Source organism: Diuraphis noxia, unplaced genomic scaffold (assembly GCF_037042655.1).
Source record: "Diuraphis noxia isolate RWA-SAM2 unplaced genomic scaffold, SU_Dnox_SAM2 contig0002, whole genome shotgun sequence".
Classification (NCBI taxonomy): domain Eukaryota; kingdom Metazoa; phylum Arthropoda; class Insecta; order Hemiptera; family Aphididae; genus Diuraphis; species Diuraphis noxia.
In genome coordinates this window covers 11,147,409-11,172,484 of record NW_028301712.1, presented here as the reverse complement: position 1 = coordinate 11,172,484, position 25,076 = coordinate 11,147,409, and the positions used below count along the sequence as shown (strand labels likewise).

Here is a 25,076-nt window from a genome sequence, read left to right as displayed (position 1 = left end):
CTGAATTGCAATTGGATGATAACTGAACAGCTGTTTTATAATACTAATTACTTCTTGACGTATCTCACAACTGTTTCCAGGAAAATACTTGACAGAATTATCATTATTTTTTTATATTACCATAATACTATTTATTAATTATTATGTGATATATTACACTATTCATTATACATTTTTGACTGTCACCAATTATAATAAAATAAAGTTCTCAATGTAATTAATGTACTAAGTAAGATGCACTATTTTTAATCGAAAGTTTCACATATTTAGGATATTATTCATTACAAAACACTTTTTAGGGGATCATGTTTCTTGAATTAAACAAATAAAGTAAGTACCTAATGATTTAAACAAACCTTATTGGGTATATATTTCTATGTTAAATATTATTTTTATGAATATCTTAAAATAGATTGTGGAAAATGATTTGTTATTTATTATATTAAATGAACAATTACCTAATTGATGTATGATATTTGTGTATTTTAATTAATAATTTTACAAATTTGTATTCAGAATAAGGTACTCTAGGGTATTATCTATACAAACATGTAAATATGTGATCCAAGCTCTTAGTATGTAAACAACTAAAATCAATTCAGTATTCTTAAAAATATTATCAGTTTATCTGAAAAAAATATATTGATAGGTACATTTTTTTCAGTATTATATATTTAGTCATTAATTATTTTCCATTTAAGGTTCATTAAAATTATAATTGATTGTCTGAAATTTACATCATAAAGATAAAGAGGTACCTAGGTGATTATACTAATGAGGTATCAAGATTACATTTCTTATTATTTTTACTTTAAGAATTAATAACCATTTTTAAATTACAAAACTTATCTACATTGTGTAAAATACTAAATCTGTTTTAATTTCATGTATTTCACTTATACATTTCTTACAAAACTTTAATGAATAATTTATGCATATTTTAACTATATGAAAAAACAATTAAAGCTACATTTAGGAAACTGAATTTTAAGATTATTTGGGTTCTAAGTCACTAATATCAAATGTAGTTTCTAACTAAGTTACTTTTATTAGTAGTTGCATAGTTTGTAGTATGATATCAGAAGATTTTTTAAAAATACAAACAAAGGTGGCAATTTAGGAAAGGGGTTTCAGAAGACTAAGCTCCCTAAGTTTTAATTAATAATCGGGTTAATAATTGTCATAATTGTAAAATTTATTTTCAATTGCTCATAACGATTATAAATTTAGCTATAACCATCAGCGGTTGTTTATCACTCATCTGTCATCTGTGTTGCGTTGTCCCAGTTTTAATTGAAATACATACCTAATGATTAATATTTTTAACAAACTCTTATTGTTACCAATAATTGAACAGGTATCAAACTATTTCTAATTCAATTAATTTAACAACTTAACAGTTCATTTTTAGAATACTTTAAAATATTGAAGAGTAGGCACCTAATTGTTTTTGTACTTCGGTTAAATTGTTTAGTTTTTAATAGTTTATAAGTTGTCTTGTTGGAGCTAATAATTGTGTGAGCAGATCTGGTACTTATATGTGTAATGAAAATAATCAGCTATCCCCAACATACACAAATACTCTAATGTAGAACCTTATTAAACCTGACTAATAGGGGCTCTAGGTTGTCCGATTTAATGAAAGTCCGGTTAGGGACAAAAAACATATCCCTATTATAGATTTATGAATATTATATTAAATAATTAGTAATTACTATATAATATGATATATTGCAACATAATATTAGATCCAGCAAAAACATTACATATTAACATAATGCATATAGTCATAATTATTATATATTTAGGCACACTTTCATTAACTGGTTTGAAAAAAACTGCTAGTCTTTTGTTGTGATCCTTTAGCATTTATTTCTCGTATTAATAATTCACGTTGATGCCTTAAATATTCGTAATATGCAGATATATTTTCATCGTCGTTATCTTCAACATATTTAAGGACAATATTCAAATGGTCTTTAATTTCACTAAGTTTTAACTTAGATTTGATACTATCGTCTACTTCATCTTGTACGTATATTCATCCGTTTCAGAGTTTTCTGCAGCGATGAGGCTTTCAAAAATCTCTTCTTCTGTTAAAATGTGATAGCTATTATGTTTATTTTAGTCTACGGAATAATATACTGTGTATTTTTCGTAATATTACATAACTGTCTGGATTAATGAGGTTCTATTGTACATCAAATTTTGCTTATGGACACAAACTAAAATAAGTTTGAAAAATTTGATCATTATGTGTTTAACATTTTACTGAATGTTTCATTCTTGAATATTATTGAATTCAAAAATTGATTAATTGCTCAAATTACAAAACAATACATTACAAACCCTAAAGTTTCTATGCTCTGTTAAAATTCTAACATCTAATAACACTCATATTAGTTTTAAAATTAATTAATTTTAAAATTTAAATTGTATTAGGTGCACGGTTAGTAAATCAATATATGAATAAAAAACAAAACTATATAAAGGAGATTTTAATTTTTAGCTTAATTATTGTAATTATTTCTTATTTGTAAAATATATATATATATATATATAAATATAGCATTTTGAGTCAATTCTAATTAAATAATTGTGGTTTAAAATTAATTATTGATGATGTTTGTTATACAATTTGATTTGTTTGGTGTTTATAATATTTACTTATTCAGTTATTCATCCTTAATTATTTATACATACATTGAAATGCCATTTGCACTTAACCTATATTTTATATTAAAAGAAACCTGGAAACAATGTTATGCATATTTTTATTTAATAATTTTTATGTATTTAAAGTATTTAATTAATTTTATCATTCAAATATTATAGCTGCATTTCATAATGATTTGTCACACTAAATGTTTGCATATGAATATGTAAATATGATATGAGTAAAAATAAGAACTTGATAATAATTTCAAAAGATGATTTCTAGAAAAATTAAATAAATACAAATTCAAATGATTAATTTGTATAGGTTCTATGCTTATACATAGAAAGAGATATCCTTAATTACCATAGGCATATTATTAGCTACAATAGGTAGTATCAATAAAATAAGATAGAGTAGGTATTAAATCGTAAATAAACATAAACCTACTTTCCCGCTATTCATAATAATCATTAATGTGTTTTGTAGAATTTATCAGTTTATTATAAACAATAATTTAAAAATGTTATGTGCACATGTTAAATGATACGAAATTCGCCATATTTATCTCTTTAAAGCATATGCAGATTATTCATTTATAAATTATGAAGTGTGTATTTTATAAAGTAAAGTTTTGATAGTTAAATGTTAATTTTAATGGATTACAAACTTCACTTATAGTTAGATTAGAAGTGTTAAGTACATTTTGTTTGGTTAATAGATTTTACAATAGCCTATATCTTTTTCATGATGTCGTCATATTGTATTTACTTATTTAATAATAATACCTAGATTAAATAGTCAAATATGTTGAATATGTGTATAGTTTGATAGGCACACCTCTTCAGGGATATTGATAAAGAAATTTTGATTGAAATATATTGTAAAACGTCATTCAGTGGGGGCATTCCAATGATCAATCGATTAGTTTTCAGCCAATAAGTGTTTCATACACCTGTAATAATAAACATATAATACAATTTCATAATATTATTTTCTTGTGAAAAGTTCCTAATTATTTGATTATCTAATCGTATGAAAATATTTTTAATCCTATAATTATATTAAGAACAAAAAAATATTTTCTTCATATTTCAACATCTAAAAGTATTTTTGTCATGTTTTTGAGCTAATTATGCCTAGGCTTCAGTGGACATTTAAATCAAATCATAGTTCTGTAGAATTATTACCATTGTCACTGAGCTATAATGTGAGCAGAAGTTATGGAAGTATTTTAAGTTATTTTCATTTTTTGAAAAGAATCAATGGCGATACCCAGGTAACATAGCGTTAAATATAATTATGATATTAAAAACCAATCTTATTAACAGAATAGAGAAAAAAAATTATTTGAGTAAAATATAATTGAACGAGTGAAAATATGTATAAAATACTATATGTCTATATACTTATATATGTGTATAATTTAAACTAGGTTTTGTTGATTATTTTATTGCAAATAAAATAGTTAAGTGGATAAACTGATAAAATACATTAATTTGATAAATAATGTAAATTGGTTTTGAGATTATGTAATTTTGCTATTTAAACAATAAGTACTTGGATGTAATTTAGTAAATATATATATACATATATACGCTATATATATAATAATCTCAAACATTTTTAAAACTTAACTAAACATAAATAATTGACTTTCCTTTCATTATTGCTGTAATAAGTGAAAATATGTTCATTGTTTATTATTTCATAAGCTATTTATACAAAAATAATTGTTGATGAGGTATGGACCATTATAATTTTTTTATAATTTAATATATTTTTAAATTAGTAAGTACTTCACTTTTTAAAATATTTATAATGTTACATTTTATGAGCTTAAAAATCATATCATAAGTACAATTTTCTAGAAAAAAAATAATTGTAATTTTCTATTAAAACAACATTATATGTATGAATTACTCAAACACAATCAGTATTTTAGTATTTTAATACAATACTAAGAAAAGTATATGAGCCATTTTAGTTATGATTTGTATCAATTTTAATATATAGATAAAAGAAATTGGTGACATAATATATGAATAATTTTCTTATTCCTAGTATTAAGTCACACGTATATACATGAGTATTGAGTTACAACCTTCTCAGACATTTTAATTTTTTATTACGTTAAAAAATTTCAAAAAAATTTAAATATCTGATACATATATCTTATATCAGGTAATTATTTTAATATTGTTATGAATTTGCATGATCATTTTTATACATTAAGTAACACAATTTTCATACAGATCAAATTATATAAGTATGTCAGACAATGAAGACCGTCAAAGTGTACCTGTCAACATTCGTTACACTCGTGGTTTCTCATTTTTACGTTTACAACTTCCAACAACAAATGAGTTTAGTGATTTGAGACGGCCTCAAAGATCACGTAGTCAAGGCTTCCTTACTGGGTTGTCAAATCGTTTACCATCATTTTCTATCACTGGTCCATTATATGATGATAGTCCATTACCGCCTACTGATAATACAAACAAAAGATTCAGCTTTGCAAATTTCAGAAAAATTTCATCGGTGGTCAGTAGAAATATTGTTCTAACACCAGCCTCTCACTAAAACACAGATTTTCTGTTATTTAACACCTAATATTGAGTTTTTTAAACCAGCCAAGCTTCACTTTTTATTCTTTATGTAGTTAATCTTATCATGTATTATTCATGTTCCATCACAGCACTCAGTATTATACAGTATACTATATATTTCTTTATGTATTATATTCAATAATAAGTTTTTATCTATTTTATTTTAATAAAAATACTATGGATTTACAAACTTAAAAATTCGCTGACAACATATTTATGGTCTATTTTTAAATATAACATTTGATATATTTTCCATGAATATAATGACATTATACTCATCTATTATATATATGTTAAAAAATCTTTTAAATATATATGCATTTATGCCCTATACAATTAGCTTATATGCATAAACATTTTTATTTATTTTAATAGTAACTTTACTAAACCCTCGTATGGGCATAGGCTGAAATAAGCTCTTCATTTTTGTAGACTTGGGCAGTTTTTATGAAAACCGAGAAATATTTTCTTATGTTATATATTTATATGCTGTCTATCTGATCAGTTTTTTAGAGGGTTAAATAATTTTTTATTGGAGGTTTGTCTTAGCCAATCAATATTGGTAGGAAAAAATTGTCTCCATTTTCTTTTAACTTTTACTAATATTATGAAATATGTATTATTTATATTTGTATAAATTAACTAGTAATACTTGTGATTTAAATAATATATCTAATATAGTATTATAAATTAGGTATGTACTGAGTATTTACTAACTTACTTACTTACTTACTTAATAATAACTAGATGCATATAATATTAGAATTGTAAAATTTAAAAAATAGGATAAAAGTATAAAACTTAGACATTTGATGTATTTAAAATAACTCAATAGGTGTCTTGTTCCTATCATTGAGGTCTGTTGCCATTTTCCAAGCTGGCAATATTTACTCATGCTTACATACAAAGATAATCTAACTTCAGGAATTATTACATAGGTAATAAAGAGATTATTTTGGTGTTGTATAAATCTATGAATTAGACATATTGCAAAAAATTGATTTATCAAGTATCTACAGACCAATCTTTTGGACTATACAATAATCAATCTATGCATTTTCAAGAAACATCAATGTTCAACAAGTGATATTTTCCAAAATTGCATTTTTTGAAATTTATTGTTAATTTTTTTTTAGGAGAAAGGTATTAAATAAATAATAATGATTAAAATGTTTATTACAAATATAAGAGGTAATACTTATAGTTATAGTTCACAAAAGATCCTTTTCTTACTTATTGTAAAATAAAAAACCGTAATAACTTAAATTAATGTAAAGCACTCTTTAAATTTGAATCAAATATAGAAGGGCTATTCATTTCTATATATTGCTAAATTCTTAATTTATTAATATGTTATAGTTATCAACAAACACAAAATTTAAAGCTTGTAATTTAAATCATTTGTAAATTTTTTTCTGGTAAGTAAACAGCAAATCTGTCTTATGGAGTTTTTCTAATGCAATTTTTATCATTAATATATTTAGTACATTTTTACTGCAACTATATTTTTGTTTATGAATTATGGAAATATTATTTAAAAAAAAAAAATGAAATCTTAAAATAACTGTATTAACTTCCATCTTAAATTTATAATTTATAATCGTAAAACTTATAAATTCACTTGTATATTATAAAATATGTGTTTTGCTTCTAACTCAGAGATATTCAAACTGTTATTCGCGACTCCCAGGGACATTGTGAGAGTTTGAAAAGGGAGCCATGTCAAAGCACTGGAAACCAACAACGTAGGTCTTATATAATTATTGTAAATATTGTTATGGAAACGATAACGAAACACATTGACATTACGAGACCTTATGAAGTTTTATTACTCTATAGTACTAAAGTCACTATTATTTTCACCTATATTGGCTGTATTCTATCAGTGTGTTGTTTCAATTTTTTTAAAATGATTTGGGAGCCATAGAAATATTTTGAACACCGAAAGGAACCATGGGATGTAAAAGTTTGAATATCTCTGCTCTAATTGATATATGGAAATAAATAAAAATAATTGATTATATTTGTATTTTTTTTATAATAAAGGTATTATGGAATTTATGATTTCTATTGTACACTATAACTAATTATAATATAGTATGACTAGTATGAGGTTCATTTATTAAAAGATTAATAATTTTTATTTTTAATATTTTTTTATTAAAGAGTACAAAAATATAAATATATTATGATAATTATAATATTGTTTAGTATTTTTATTATTTTTTTAATTTAATAATATTGTTAATGTTTTTTCAACTCGGACACAAAAAAATAATTTATAAAAACATAATTATAAAATAAATACATTAATCACTCTACCTAGAATCTAAAGTGATAAAATATATTTTTGATTGTATTCGTTTTTTTAGTTTTTAGAATTTTGTTGATTGAATTTGATTGCTTATTCATGCTATAACAATCATGGTCTTAACATTTTTTTATTATTAGGTATATTTTTTTTTTTTTACTTAATAAATGTCCTACATTTTAAATTGCAGAATTTGCACACTAGTGATTCAATGGTGTCGTTATGCTACAGAGCTTTACATAATTACATCTCAGAAAATAATTTAGAAGGTCTTCAAGGATTTCTTGAAAACCGCCGTGTTCTTGTAGACGATCGTGACGACGTAAGTCCAATTAAATGTGATAAATGATTTTCTTTATTTAATTTTGATTATATTTCCACCTTTTTTTAGAATGGAGCTACAGCTTTACATTATGCTGCAACAAAAGGGAAATTACAATTTCTTAGAGAGCTTATTAATCACGGATCAGATGTAAACATTGAAGATAATGTAAGTAATTTCTAGTATTATATTATCTTGAAATCAATTTAAAAAAATTAATAATTTGAAGCTTAGAAATATAAAAATGTTTTAATTTATGATTTTTTTTTTCTTTAAATATTAAAATATGTTACACTTAATGCCACAATATTTAAAACTTAATGTGAAAATTGAATTGACCAGGATAATTGGACAGCGTTGATTTGTGCTGCCAAAGAAGGTCATACTGATATATGTGCTGAATTATTAGATCATGGAGCTGATATTGAACACCGGGATATGGTATATATTTTATTTCCATGTTAATAATCTATTAATGTTTAATTTATAATTTATGTATATTAGGGTGGGTGGACGCCACTTATTTGGTCTAGTTACTGTGGACATACTAACTTGGCTAATTTGTTATTGGACCGAGGGGCTGACATAAATGCTCATGGAAATTTTCATATTACTGCATTAGTTTGGGCTGCAGGTAGAGGACATACAAAGTTGGCCTGTAGTTTAATAGCACGTGGTGCTAAAGTTAATGTTGGTGACAAGGTATATATAAAATTATTAAAAACATCATGTAAAAATAGTAATATTTTTTAATATTGCAGTATGGAACTTCTGCATTAGTATGGGCATGTAGAAAAGGTGATGTAGAACTTGTTGATTCATTGTTAAGAGCTGGAGCTAATGTAGATACTGCTGGAATGGTAAGTATAATTTAAATACATAAAACTATCTAACTAGAATATTGTATTTATAAAAATGTATTTATTTAATTGTTGATTTGTTTTAGTACTCATGGACGCCATTATTAGTATCTTCGATGGGAAATCACACCGAAGTAGTAAATTTACTCCTTGAACGTAAGCCAAATGTAAATGCTTTAGACCAAGATGGATGTACTGCTTTAACAATTGCATGTAAAGAAGGATATTATGATATTGCTAATTCTCTTTTAAATGCTGGAGCTTATATCAATATACAAGTAAATCTATATTGTTACAATATATTTCATTTAATTTTAATTAAAACTGTCAATTTTAATTTTTTTTAGGATCGTAGTTCAGATACTAACCTGATACATGCTGTTAAAGGAGGACATCGTAATATTGTGGAAGCACTCCTTAAAAAATATGCAGATGTCGATGTTATGGGAAAAGTATAAATAAAATAAAACTTCATTAATTTGAATTAAATATTACAAAAATATTTTTATTTCTTAAAATTGTTTAATTTAATTTATTTATGATTTATAAAAGTGGTAAAGTAATGAGACTGAAAGACTCATGTAACCTAAGCACAAGAAGTTGCACAGTTACAATTTCTAAGTTAAATTGATAGTTTTGAATAATGAAAGGTTAGAGCATAATATGGCCTAGTATAGTAATAAAACAATTTGATTAATTATTGGACTCTTTGAGTTTGTAGTTTTGATTGATACTTTCTTGGGTATATGATTTTGTTGATTATGTTGAAATGGAACTTAATTTTGTATCGGTAACATATCAGAGCATTCAAAATATTTTTAAGCATATCAATTGAATTCGTAGAACAATCTTGAAGTTGGAGACCTTAGCTTTGTATACATTTAAAATTAATTTGTGGTATTAATATTTAAATTATAATTAGAGTATTAGGAATTAATATTTTATTTTCATATCTACTCTTAATCAACCTATAGGATGTATATTTAAAAAAATATTTGTATATTCAGAAGGTTGCAGTTTATTTTGATATTTCATCAAATATTTTATAGTGATTTCAAAATTTGATATCTTGACTATTTATAACTTTCAGATTTGCCTCTTAACCTCTTATAAATTAAAAACTAACACATAATATAAAGACTATCAGTTTATTTTTAAGCTCTTATTGTGTTTTATTAATTTATCCAAATAAAATACTAATATTAATTAGTTGTGTAAATTATAGGAACGGAAAACTGCATTGTATATTGCTATAGAAAAAGGAAATACAGCAATAATTAAGTTATTACTTGGAGCAAATCCTGATTTAGAAATTTCAACAAAAGTAAACAGTACACACATTTTATGTAAATTTATTTAATATGTATTTAATGTTGTTGTATTATTAAGGATGGTGATACACCTTTGATGCGAGCTGTTAGAAACCGTAATGCTGAAGCTGTTCAACTTTTAATTGAAAAGCGTGCTCGTGTATCAGCTACAGACAAACGTGGTGATACTGCATTACATATTGCTATGAGAGCTAGAGCTAGAGGAATTGTTGAAATTTTGTTACGTAATCCTAAGAACAGCCAGCTTTTATACAGACCAAATCGAGCTGGCGAAACACCATATAATATGGATGTCAATGCTCAAAAGCCTATTCTTAGTCAAATATTTGGTTCAAGACGTCTTAATACTAATGAAGATAATGAAAATTTACTGGGATACGATTTATACAGCAGTGCACTGGCTGATATGCTTAGTGAACCTACTTTATCAATGCCAATTACTGTTGGGTTATATGCTAAATGGGGTAGTGGAAAATCATTTCTACTTAATAAATTGAGAGGTAAGAGGATTGAAGAATAAAAAATAGTTTATTTATTAATATATATTAAAATAGTTTAATTAATTATAATGATTTAAATAATGCCAGCACAATATTCGTTTGTAACTTTTAATATTAATATTAGAGTGAATTTGCCTATAATCAAACTTTATGCTAAGTGTTAAGAACACAACCTGTGTCTCTACATCTAATGTTTTAAGATACTTTAATTTGTATGTAAAGTTATGAGCATTTAAATTATTACAAATTAAAAATGCTTATGAATTGTATAAAAATTAGAGTATCATAAAATAGCCAATATAGGAATGTGGATAATGTGTTTAGCTTAAAAGTTTAATAATAGGCAAATTCACTTCAATATTAAAAATAACAACACAGTGTTTGTTCTGCTAAACATAGACTTGCAATGTTACACGTTGGTCAGAGAGAAAAAACAAAATAGCGCTGAAATCCTCTTAAGAATAAAAATATAAACGCTTGTTACCTTTTTAGAGGAAATGAAAAATTTTGCTCATCAATGGACAGATCCATTTTTTCAATTCCCATGGCTAATATTGGGTGTGGCACTTCACTTTTGTTTCATTGCTGGTACTGTGGTTGTAGTCCTGTCATCGTCATCACTTATTGCAATTATCACCACATTTAGTTTATTAACTAGTATATTTTTCTTCTTGATAATGATATATTATGGCAGTCATAGGTTAGTAAAATTTTTCTTATGCAACACTTATTTATTATCTTTATTATTAATTGCTATAAATAACTACTTAATTGTATAGACTTGATTGGGCCTATAATTGTATCAGCTATTTAAGCCAAAAAGCAGTTACAGCCCGAATAATTCTGCAAATAATATTTTGTCATCCACCTGGTTCAAGTTGGGGGACATCAGTTACAGCACAACCTATTAGGTATTTATGACTTTAACATAAATTTTTTATGGATGAAATTAAATAAAATTATATTTTTACTCAAATCGATTTAGATTTTATTTTACTGATCAAACTCGTGTCAGTAGTACAACACCTGGGGAAAGTACGATTATTCAAATGATAGGTTCATTATATGATTCAATAGAAAAAGATTTTGGATCAATTTCTACTCGCCTTTATAGAGCTTTTCGTCCAAAACCTGGTTAGTTAATTCATTAATTAATTTTAATGTTTTATAGATATTTATTATTAATAATTCATTTCAATTTTAGTAAAACTTACTTCACCTTGGAAATGGCGCAAATTATGTTGCATGCCAAACATAATACTATTTGAACTATCATTTATATGTGTTTTATTGGTAACACTTATTATTGCTATGAATAGTGGTACACTAACTTTTATAAAGTAAGTTTTTGTTTTAACATGAAATTATTTTTATTTTTTTTTAATTTAAAATGTTTTTGATTACCTAGTGATTTTTCAATTGACAAAGCTATTGGAAATGTTATAATATTTTGTTGTGGGATGTTCATTTTATTACTATTGATAGGAAATCTATACACATTCAGTCAATTACTACAATCATTAGTGTTCTCACAACGTAAACAATTGAGGAGAGCTACATCAAGATTAGATACATTAAAATCTGAAGGATTTATTCAAGCATTACGGACTGAAGTGAATTTAATGACAGAAATGGTATTTAATATGTTTAATATGTATTTAATATGTTTTGTTTATTTGTGAGATAGCTAACTAATAATAAATACTGATTGATTTTGTTTATTTGATTAAAAGGTGCGTTGTTTAGATGCATTTACTCAGCAGCAAACAAGATTGGTAATAATTATTGATGGTTTAGACACCTGTGAACAGGACAAAATATTACTACTTTTAGATGCTGTACGGATGTTATTTTCTGAACAAAACACTCCTTTTATAGTTGTTTTAGCTATTGACCCTCATGCTATTTCTCAGGTTTGAATATAATAATTGTATTAATATATTATATTGTATATGAATTTTAAAGAACATTTTATATTTCAAAATGATATATTTTGTTTTTTGTAGGTTATTGAACTCAATAGTCGACGGTTGTTAAATGACATGAATTTTTCTGGACACGATTATCTTAAAAATATGGTTCATTTGCCATTTTTTCTTCAAAATTCTGGTTTACGTAAAGTAAAATTAGCTCAAAAATCATCTCAATCTCATCGTAAAAGTGTAACAAATCAAATGGATGAATGTGGATTAGTACATTCGGTAAACAGATTTAAAATTAAAATAGTTTGAAATATTAATTTTAATTTTAACTGTAGGCTTCAACAAGACGATTATCTAATGAGTCCACAACTTTAAAACCTATGGGTTCTTCTGGTGGACTTAGTCGAAGCAAAGGCAACATCAGTTCTACTAGAAATAAATTAAAATCAAGTGAAAGTATTGCAAGTAGCATAGCTAGCAACATACATAGATTAGGTGGTCCACAAGATCTTTCTAAAATTTTATTGACTGATGACTATTTTAGTGATGTAAATCCTAGAAGTATGAGACGTTTAATGAATATTGTTTATATTACAGGTATGTAGAAACCAGCAATTTATTATTAATTGAATAATTTCAATAATTTATAACATGTTTTAGGTCGTTTATTGAAAGCATTTCAATTGGAATTTAATTGGTATCATTTAGCTAGTTGGATAAATATTACAGAGCAATGGCCTTATAGAATATCTTGGATGATTATTTTTCATGATACTAATGAAGATACTATTGATGATTCTATGTCGCTAAAAACTTTATATGAAAAGTAACATTAAATGTTATATGTTTGAAAAAATAACCATTATTTTAACCAAAATTAAAATATACAGGGTACGTCGTCAAATACAATTTTCTAAAGACATTGATCCATTAATGGAGATGGACAAAGATGAGAAAAAATTCGAAATATTTCTTTCTTTTCACCGAACAACATTATTGGTTAGCGATCTAAGAATTTTCTTACCATTTACAATCAATTTGGATCCATATTTGAGAAAAGTAATCAAAGATGACATGCAAAACTCTGAAGATTCCACTATTTTTAGACCAACAATAACACACAATGAACTACAAACGCGGAGAGTACAAAATCAACTTATGAGAAGACAGGTTGGTTCAATTTAAAATATTTCTATCAATTAATAACCTATAATTTAGTTTAAGACAATGGGAGCTAAACTATCACTTCAACAAGAAACTTTACCACCGACATTGATGTTAAATGAACCACAATCAGCTGCATTATGGAACCAACAAGTTCAAAATCGATGGCATGCACCTTATAATGAATTACCAAACCATCTACAAAATTTTTCGATTTCATCATTATCTGTAACTAAAATTTACTGATGTACCTATAACTTAAATTATTTCATCCTAATTAAATGATTTAAATGTTTTAGGATGAATTTAACAACATTAAACTGTCATCCTTAAGTGTAGATGATACTTGTAAGTTATTAACAAGAATTAGAGATTTGCAAGAGTCAAACATTCCAAAATACACACAAATTATCAAAGATAACAATCTTACTGGTTGTGTACTCTTACATTGCAATTTAAATGAACTAAAAAATGTAAATATACATCATTTTAATTTAATTTTGTACAAATGTATTAAATATTTAATTGCAGGTATTAAAAATGAACTTTGGAGATTGGGAACTTTTCCGTATAGTCTTATTAGCATTGCGAGACAAAGAGTACTTAATAAATAATGAAACTAACAGTAATATTAATTTAAAACACACAAGATCGGGTAGCACTAAAAACTATTCACATGAAAGAAGAGGTATAGAAATATTTAGTTTGTTAAAAATGTATAAAATTATAACCCTTCATACTTTTTTAAAGATAAATTTATTTTATTGTATGTTCATTTATTAAAATGTTTTAATATTAGGATCTTCTAATAATAGCAATAATGTACAAGGAACATTAAATGATAAAGATCAAAAAGGGTCAAAAGTATCATCAGTTGAAAAACAAGTAAGAAAATAAATTTTATTTAACTAACTAAAGAACTATGAAGTTTTTTATTTTTATTTATCATTTACAATTATTTTATTAAAATATTTTTAATAAAGGTAACATTAGAAGAACAAATGATTTGCGGTGCATTACAAACTCTTAATGAAGAAGCGTGTGAAGATGTTCTAGAAGAATCTGAAGAACAAGGTACTATAGCAGCAGCTACCTATTTACAAGTACCACAACAGCCTATCGACATAATTACAGGTGAGCAGACGCAACAACAAGGTCAGAATGAAATCGACAATAGTAATTTTAAAACAGGAGAATGCAATCCTTATGTAGTTTTAGATATGAATAAAATGTCTGAGACAAATTAATATTATGTGTATATCAAGTGCATGGTGAAGAATCTTAAGCATGTAAATAAATTGATTTCATCATGATTTTCCAATTTTTATTTCATATTATTTTATTTATTAACGAGGCCTAGTTAATTAGTTTATTTTCTTATCTTGATTATCAGAATAATATAATATTATTTATGTATATTTTATTACAAAATGAAATAAATTATCAGTATAATATACTTATTTTTCAATAGTTATTTGCTTAAAATTTATGATTTGTACAATTTTGCAGTACAATATATAAATTTGACAGTGTGACTGGTAATATAAGCAATAGGTGATTGTTAGGATTAGATCCCCTTCATTGTAAACTTAAAAATAGTATACTGTAAAATTATCCTCTCACAACCAGTGGCGTACCCAGGAAATTTCAATGGGGGGGGGGGGAATATATGTTATAAATTTTTTAGTAAAAGTACATTTAAATTAATCATGGTTATCCAAACACAAAAATTGCTAAACATATGTACATTCATGCATATTGAATATCATTCTACAATTAGAATTAATTTAAATAGCCACACACTATACACTATTGTTTAAATAAAATGACAACATTAAACTAATAACATTTATAACCTTTATCAAAATAATTAATATACAAAAGAAAAATAATTCTTAAAAACAACTTAGTTATTCGTTATTCCAAATAAAAATTTATATTTTTACTTTTAGTCTAACGTGATAAGCATGATCCATCATTCTATATTCTATCTTACCATAAACATAATTAATTATTAATTATTACTTAGAGGATTTATTGCTCATGAACATGAATACATAATCACTGATCTATAATCAGTATAATCCGTAAGTGAATGTTTATAATAGCCAATGGAAAATAATTTATAAGCAATAACTTATTACTGATAATTTTAAAAGTAATATCCATATCTATATATAAATGTTTATATATGTCTATGGTAATATCTAATAAATTGAAGTTAACAAAAAAAAGCCAATGGGGGGGGGGATATAATCCCTAACCTTACCCCCTTGAGCACGCCACTGCTCACAACTGTAAGTTTAGACATCATCATAGAATATATGAAAATGTGAATTTAATTTTGGGACGTATTTTTTTTATTATTAAAACATTTAATTATGTTTATATCTAAATTTGAGTGAAGTTGACTGTTTGTTAGAAATGTAGAAAAAAAATTTAGTGAGATTAGGATTAAAGTTGAGCATGTAATATCAATATTATAATGGTTATGTTTACATTTTTATTTATAGCTTAAATTAATTATAAATTACCAATTTACTAGTGATTGAATAGAAGTATAAAAATATAGTATAATTTTTATATTTTTTGTAAATCTTTTTCATAATTTGGTTTCTCATTACCTGTAATTTTCTTACCTTCTTACCTGTAATTACAAAATATAGTCATATTACAAACATTCAATTTCTAATATTTACTGATAAAATCTCAAAGTATATGAAAATCTGATTAAGATTTGACATAAAATCCGTTTGCCATTTAGTTAATATTATTGTTATTATTTTAGGATGGTTTCTGATAGTAGACCATCTAGTTTTTACTTGGGTAGTTAAGATTTCAAAAGTAAAATATTATGGAAAACTGGTATTTTTATGTAAAATCAGCTTATGAGAAAATTGATTTTCTTATTTTCTTGTAATTAAAAATGAATAACCATGCATACAGTGAAACCTCTAAATACTGGACACTCTCGTGTCCGCTATTTGGAGGTGTCCGCTATTGAGAGGTGTCCGTTAAAGGAGGTTTCACTGTACTTGAATTTTTTTCTAAATGTCTGTATTTTTTTTTTTTAATACATAGTATAATTTAAAAAATATTTTGACTCATTTTGAGCTATATATAGATAATTGAAATTTATGTAACTTAAAGTATCATGTTCTATATTCAATGAAAATTAATTAAAATATTTAGACCAATTTTAACCTTATATGCAATATTTTCAAACTTAAACTAAAGTGGTGATAATAATAGATAATAGAAATCCCAGACCCTACCAATTTTTTGTCGAATACCATTTTTTTACCAAAATATCTTATATTATCATAAAATTATAAAATTATTTCATATTAAAAATTATTGGAAGTAAACATAAGTTTATCTTGACTTATGTTAGGTGTTAATACTGCAGCAAATCCTTGACATGAGTATTTCAGCCCCTTGGGGGCCGAGGACCACAGTTTAAGAGGACGCCTACCCATGTGTTGTCTCAGTCTTACAAGTGCGTAACCATAGCAAAAACTGTTTTGCGGGGGGAAAGAACCAAGAAAGCTACAGTTATAACTGACAAACGAATTTTCACCATATAAAAAGGAGAATTTTGTCTGTACAATATCGTTTATATTTTTTTGATATCACTAATACAAACAAGTTCTTATTGATTAATAATTCATTATTTTTGTATTTTTTAAGCATGAATAACTATTTTTGCAGTTCTGATATCGAAAAAATGAAAACAATATTACACAGACAAAATTTTCCTTTTTATATGGTGAAAATTTCGTTTCTTAATTATAACTGTAGCTTTCTCAGTTCTTTCCCGCATGAAACAGTTTTTGCTATGTTACCCACTTTTAAGATGGAGACAACACATGCAAATGTGTGGAGCCCTCTTCAGTACTGCTGATTTATACCATTGAATTCAAATTTAATACATTTATTACAGTGACATGCTTCATGACGAGATACTCTCAACTAATAAATTAATAACATAGCTAGCTATGCAACAGCTCGGTGGTTACCTACTTACTCTTTTATTTAAAGTATTATGTATACATTTTCAATATTAATGCCGGAAAAAAAGTCCCCGTTAATAAAATCATACGAAAAACATGATTGTACGTAATTATTAATTTTATTTGTAAAATAAACGCACTATATTTGACAACAATGTATTAGTGTATTACATGGTATAGCCAGTATAGGTATTATGAGTAAGTTTCAAAAACGAGTAGATGATATATATTATATCAGTATATTACCTGGGTAATTTACGAAATAAACGTAATATAAATAATATTTTCACTTTATCTAATAGGTATGGGTAGTGGATAGTATACCTACACCTTACTTATCTATCTAATTTACGAGCTATTGAATTTGTAAAAGTGTATTTTTTTTCTTTGACTTGTAAAAAAAAATTTAATATAATTATAATACATATACCTGTAGGCTGTAACACATAATTTTGTAAAATTTTTGTAACTTTTGTAACTTTTTTAACATATAATTATTAAATGTTTTGATAAATGTAATAATTACGTACAATCATGTTTTTTCGTATGATTTTATTAACGGGGACTTTTTTTCCGTTTACCTGCAATATACACTAAACATTTTATATAATTATCTTGATTATATTTAAGCATTTGTTTTATGTGTTTTATACCAATTACACCTGTGAAAAAAAACAAGTATAAAATCCATATTTAAAATTTTTTATGAGAATCATACTCTTTATAAAACTTAGAATTTTCTAAAAAAATAAGGATAAATTTGTTATTAAATTGTTGATCATTAAAATAATATTTATTTATTTATCACTAGAATAAGAGTATCTAATACACAAATATTATAATATTATATAGTTTTATTATGATCACTTTTATAATCTAAAATATAATTCAAATACTTTTTATAACTTCAAAATTTGTTATAACTTTAATAAATTCTAAGGAATTGTATTTTAACTGATAACTAATAAACAAAATACATGTCAATTTTATAAACTATTATTATTAAACAAATGCATGTCTGTTAAACTTATGACCATGAATATTTTAACTTACTTATTATTTATTTCAGTGTTTCACAGCAACCTTTTTTTTGATTCACAACTCCCAAAATTGTTTATTTTAATGATCTGACCTCCCTTCAACATTATGTAAATGTATAATATATACTTATTACTTACTTAACGGTCTTAATGTATATAAACATTTTATTCGTATAAATTAAATCATTAGTTTTAGGATATTTTAATATTTCTTAAATTTAATTGATTTACAACATAAGAAAAAAAAGAGTTTTGTATATTATTACTAATTCAATTCATTTTAAAAATAACCTATACAAAATATCCTGCATGATTCAATAAACTTTTTATCACAACATTAAGATATGACAATTTCACTATTTTACATTACACCTCCATTGACTGTACAAAATAATTTTACGTTATAAGAAATAATATACAAAGTTAGTATTTTATCAAACACATTTTCGTGACTCTCAGGTTGTATTTAGCAAAATATTATTTCTAATCGATGACCCTAAACTAAAATTGTGCTTATGGTTGTATATTATTATTATTCCAGTGTATTGTTTGTAAGTGAATTTGTTCAACCACAATAAAAGTTTTGACTGTTCTGTGAGAAAATGTAATATTTTTCATGTATTATCACTATGTCAACTAAATTATGGAAAAAAGTGTACCTTTAATCTTTATGACTCAATTTTGAAGGCTGCATACATCATTTTACTATAAATTGTTTGTTTTATATTTTTTAATTTTATTTAATTGCTCAAAAATATTATTTTTTGTAAGTATAAGTGATTTTAAAAAGATATTAAAATGTAAAATATTGAAAGCTTAAAAATAATATTTTAATATTTTCACATGCATAGAAAAGTACTATGTTAAAATGAGTGAAATAAATAATGTGTTATGATTTCTATTGCTTATTAGGTACCAATTATGTAGTATATAATATATTCTGTATACACTAGCATTATGCTTTTAATTACATGCAGTATTTTTTAGTAGTTAATCACTTAAGTCTACAGGCTTTAAATTATAAGACTAATATATCAATTAATTGTTTTAAATTGCTTTATTCTTATTTTTATATACTAGCATAAGTTTTTTAATTGGATAATTAATTATGCACATCAGTGATTTTTATTTATATTTGAAGTAGAAAATATCTAGCTATTCATAATACATTTAAATAAGTTATCCATGTTTAGGTTTTAGATTATAAATTTTATTGAAAATGATTATGGTTTTACTTAGTGCTTTTTGTTTTAGAAATCATTTTATGTTTCCACGACAATGATTTATAAGTTATCTGCTATTAGATTCTTTAAAAATGAAAAATAGAGATGAATGCCCTTAAAAAATATTATTAATTTTCATTTTAATATTAAAATTTAAAAAAATCTAGTATAATTTCTTACAAATTTACCTTGAAATTTCTGTTTTTGAACAATTACTGATCATAAAAACACTATTACATGCATTTATATATACCTAGCATACCATTTAATTCATTAACTTCCAATTAACAATGAACTATACTACAAAGTCTATAGAAATAAGTGGCTTTACAATTTTACAAACAACATCAACACAATACTAAGCTAAGCTATCCTTAACAATATTTATAGATAATTCAAGTTTAGCACTGCTTTCATATTTTAAATAACAATATAACATTATACTGCACTGCAGTGAATAAAGTATGCCAATAAATGCCATAAAAACATTTAGTTATTGCCCCCTTTATTTTTAGTTACTTGATTTTATAGGTGATGGATCCGTGTGTAGTACAACCTCAAGTAACGATAACGGAGGAGATGTTGATGCATTTTTACTTCAGGTAATAAAAATGTTTTCACTCATCAATATTTATATTAAAAATATAAATATAAATAAGATTGCATATGCTATTTTCTATTTATTTTTTTCAGAACTCACCTCATCATAGTATTGTTCAATATCCAGCATTTCAATATGAGGGAAACAATTCTGCTTCAGCAAATTCTTTGAATAATACTCCAATTGCTTCTAGGAAAAATCCTATTGATTATAAAGTTGTTTTTATAACTATTTAAATAATTTAGTATGCAATAACTTTTTTTAAATTTTATAGACGTGTATTGTCACTACAACTACTGAAAAAGCAGGTAAACCGTTTTTGCTTAAATCTATTAAAAGACCAGCATCATTAGTAATGAACAGACTGGATGATGCAGACACAATACCAGAAACAAAAAATTGTATACAAGTATGTTCATAACTTGTAAAAGTTAAAAGTAACCTGTATTTTTCAAATATTGTTAATAATGAGATTAAAACCCTGTTTAAGGCTAGCGGAATTGTAAAACAAGGTATTGCAGGCTCAGTTGGCATGTTAAGTTGCTTAGTAGCGAGTACAAGTTGGGTCCAACAACCACCTGCAGTCACTATATCACCAGTTTGCAGCAATGAAAAATTACCAACGAGTCCACCACAAGATACAAATCATTCTTCAGCAGTATGTGCCACAGCAAGCAGTGATGATGAAAGTACTCCTCTTGTATCAGATATGTCGTCACCACAATCTGACCACTTGCAATCAAATACTGACCGGTAAAATAAGGTATATTGTTAAAATTATTTTAAAGTATTGACGTAAAGTTTTTTTTTAGATTAGACAAAGTGTATACATTTAATGGCATGTACTATAAAGAAAACTCTCAACATTCTTTGACTTCTCAATTATCTTCAAAAAGTACTGAATCTTTACAATTGAGATCAGAAGGCGGAGGCTGTTCATTTGATGAAGATATAGATCTTCTTCGTGGCATTAATAGCATACAATCTGGATCAAGGAGAGTATCATTTGATAGCGATATCAGCATATTAAGCCATCCATATGACTGGAACGATCCTGAAACTATGGTGTAAATACTAAAAACTACAGTATGATAATATTATTACAAACATGTTAATTTATTTGACTGTATATTATTATATTTATAATATTCAATATTATTTAATATTTTTTTTTTCATTTTAAGCTCATTTACATTCTAATTTAAATTATTTTATATTAGTTTTTATTTTATATATAACTAAATTTATATTTAAACTTATATATATACTATATATACTATATATATAACTAATATATATATTTTTCAAAAATTTTATTTCCATATAGCACAAATAATATTAATATTATGTAACCTAAAAATGTATATTTTAGTATACCACACATTATCTTCATACAACACTACCAAGAACATTTTATTTAATTAATTCATATTTAAATGCTGTAAAGAAAACATTTATATAGCTTTATAGAAACTTTTGTAGAATTGTCTTAATTAATGTTATTTTTGAGACTAAATTTAAAAATATTTGCTTATTGTAATTTTGTTCAATATGATCATATTATGAATTTTTTTATTGATTCTTCACACTCAAATTAAAATACTAAGAATTTCAGTTTACCAGAATATCTCATTTTATCATTTAAAATTTGTATATAAAAACTTAATATAAAAATATTAGAATATTTGGTAGATAAAAATTGAGCTAATAAAAAGAATATTTAATTAACTTAACAAATGTAAATTCCATAAAATATTCAAATTTTAATTTAACATTCAACATGAAATAATTATGAAGTATATGAAACTAAAAAACATAATTTATTATTAAGATTGACATGTTTTTAAATAGAAATTATTTTAACTTATATTGATTATGAATATATTAAATATTCCATTAAATAAAGGATGTGTTCTAGTATAGAAGTCTAATTTTAGCTTTAGTATATATGACTAAGCAGCTAAACTTTAAATATGTAATATTGTAATGAACCAATTATATGTATTTTATTTTTTTATGTCTACTAAATATAAATATATATATATATATACATTTATATATGTTTATAATATTAAAACTATGACTATAGATATGTTTAAAAAATAAATACTTTTCATAAAAATTTTCCTAATTAATAAAATTATTTAGATAATTTACTGAAAATTTACTGAAAATTTACTGAAAATTGAGTTAAAGTCTTTTGGAATATGTTTACAAACATTTGACATTAATGAAATACTTTATACTTTTAGTAACCTACTTAATAATAATTCATTCTGCAATATCAAATTCAATCATTTAAACATTAAAATAATACTTTAGACTGTTTTTAGTATTAGATTGTATTAGGTTATAAAAAGAATTATAGAATTTATAGCTTATAAAACATATCCGTTAAATCTGCATTAATAATTGTTTACATTAGTTGTGAGGTATACTAAATGTGATTTCTTTCATATTTCTTAATATAATATGTATTAGATCTTTAAATATTTATAGTTTAAATCATTGTGATACTAGTTAACTATTATAATTTATGAATTTCCTTTTAATTTAAAATAATATAAAATTGATTTTATGAGTATTTTAAAATAGTATTATAGTTACTTATAATAGAAAAATAAATGAATTTCTACTAACTTATACTTCGGTATAAGTAGATAAATTATTGTGCCTTTTAAATCTATAAATGTATTAAATTGTAATTGAAAATTGTAGTTTTTACAATATATATTTAATTTTTTTTTTTTATTCAAATTATTGCAATGTGAGTCTCTGATTATGTTATTTTATTTTTTCTTACTTTTATTCATTTTAATTAAAAATTTTAATGTTCCTTTACATTGGTATCATATTACCATTTAAAATAATTTTCAAAATGTATTGTAATTTCTCATATTAGATTGAAAAAATTTAATGTATTTAATTTTAGTTTTATTACTTATTATTGTATTTTATTGTTTCAATAAGTTTGTAGAAAACTAGGAACATTATATAAATATTATATAGTACAAGGTGATTTTTTTCTAAGGCCCATTTGAGTAAACTTTTCAACAGATAGAAGTACTACTAGACTTTATTTGGTATTAATAAAAAACTAATTTTCAATATTTTAGCAGATTATTTAATTCTTAATGCTCATAATTAGTTTAAAAAAATGTTTCATTCATTAATTGAATAAACAATAAAAAAAAAACATCAAATATTGAGTATGTTGTATTCATAAATTGAACTCTTCAAGAAAATCATGTTTCAAAATATGAACTTAAAAATTAATATAGATTACTATATAAAAAAGAACTTGATTTAAATTTTTCAAATAAACATTAAACCTACTAAAATAATTAGATCTTAACAAGGGTTTTTAGTTTAAAAAAAATCACCTTGTTTAAAATATTTAGCTTATATAATGATATTTTATATGTGATTTTCAAAGCAATAAACTCATTTTTGTGTTATTTATACTCCTTATAATGTTTAAATGAATTATATGTTTATTTAAGATAACTTATTTCCATGGATCCTCTTAATGTCAACTAATTTTAAAAAGAGTATTAATAAATAGAAAGTATAAATTATTTTATTTATTTAAAATATTTACATAATATTGTTCCTTTTTTGGTACTAATCCTCAGTTTAGGATTACATATTTATATAAATTTATGTAATGAATAATCTACTTCAAAAAAAAATTGATACATTTTATATAATGTTATATATAATCTGTGATGGAAGACATTTTGTTTTGTAATCCTAATCATTTGTCAAAAAAGTCCAAAAATAATAATTAATGGTTGAGATTAAGGATTAAGCCTTAGTCCCACAGTGTACATAATAATAGCTATTTAAAACTCTGTGTTGATTAACTCAGTAGTTAGTAGTGAAAAAAGGAAAAAAGTGGGCAAGTGAGTATAGCTCTGCTGTACAGTAGATATGGAGAGTAGGTCACTATAATGGATTAATGGATGTGTTAAATTTGAATGCGATGATAGGTATCATTGTATACGAAAAACGATTCTAAATGAAGATGATTTGGATATCTAGGATATGTTTTATTACCTATATTTAAATCATAATATATTTTATACGTGCGTAATATTTAAATACACTTATTTTATACACTCACAAAATGTTTTCTATATTGACTCAGGTGTTTTTTTTTTTACGGTTATTTGAAGAAAAAGTTAATCTTGCATAGGCTTTTTTAACCTTTTTTTCACGATTTTGACATGGTAAACATGAATATAAACTTTAAATACTTATAAAAAAATTGCATTTAACAATTTTTTATTTTTTTTACTACGATAAGTTCAGCTCATAATAAATTTCTTAGATTTTAAAGATTTTTGGATCTTCAAATTTTTTTTTATTGGAATTTCCAAAAAAAAACAGAAATATCGAAAATTTCAATTGTCTATAAATAGCTTAAAAAAGTCAAAATATTTTGAAAATTTAATTGTTAATAGATAACGCTAATTTAATGATTTGGTGAAAATGTCAAATATTTACAATTATTCGTTTTTG

General features: G+C 24.4%; 1 protein-coding gene and 2 long non-coding RNA genes across 4 annotated transcripts; 1 reads left to right on the top strand and 2 right to left on the bottom strand.

Moving 5' to 3' along the window:
* The first annotated feature begins 132 nt into the window (after positions 1 to 132).
* Arms (Ankyrin repeat-rich membrane spanning) lies at positions 133 to 24,130 on the top strand. 2 transcript variants are annotated; one of them, XM_089221476.1, is made up of 31 exons: positions 133 to 330; positions 4,912 to 5,200; positions 7,767 to 7,898; positions 7,968 to 8,066; positions 8,241 to 8,339; positions 8,403 to 8,600; positions 8,660 to 8,758; positions 8,845 to 9,036; positions 9,106 to 9,210; positions 9,984 to 10,082; positions 10,148 to 10,589; positions 11,082 to 11,289; positions 11,369 to 11,500; positions 11,575 to 11,723; positions 11,794 to 11,929; positions 11,998 to 12,223; positions 12,323 to 12,502; positions 12,596 to 12,790; positions 12,847 to 13,108; positions 13,172 to 13,337; positions 13,402 to 13,681; positions 13,730 to 13,903; positions 13,975 to 14,148; positions 14,207 to 14,363; positions 14,475 to 14,560; positions 14,659 to 14,809; positions 20,483 to 20,553; positions 20,645 to 20,767; positions 20,827 to 20,961; positions 21,043 to 21,305; positions 21,365 to 24,130. In XM_089221476.1, exons 2-31 carry the CDS (start codon positions 4,928 to 4,930, stop codon positions 21,621 to 21,623), a joined length of 5,265 nt encoding a protein of 1,754 aa, XP_089077602.1. In that variant the 5' UTR covers positions 133 to 330; positions 4,912 to 4,927; the 3' UTR covers positions 21,624 to 24,130. The 2 variants fall into 2 exon arrangements, with proteins under 2 accessions (XP_089077602.1, XP_089077603.1); XM_089221477.1 differs by lacking the exons at positions 133 to 330; positions 4,912 to 5,200 and adding an exon at positions 3,705 to 3,935.
* LOC149058099 (uncharacterized) lies at positions 1,814 to 5,064 on the bottom strand. The gene is made up of 3 exons (XR_016190586.1): positions 4,959 to 5,064; positions 3,445 to 3,611; positions 1,814 to 2,225 (listed from the first exon to the last, which is right to left on the bottom strand). It is a non-coding gene; the product is annotated as an uncharacterized LOC149058099 (long non-coding RNA).
* On the bottom strand, positions 7,718 to 11,203 carry LOC149058098 (uncharacterized). Its single transcript, XR_016190585.1, has 2 exons — positions 11,074 to 11,203; positions 7,718 to 7,992 (listed from the first exon to the last, which is right to left on the bottom strand). It is a non-coding gene; the product is annotated as an uncharacterized LOC149058098 (long non-coding RNA).
* Positions 24,131 to 25,076: the final 946 nt, after the last annotated feature.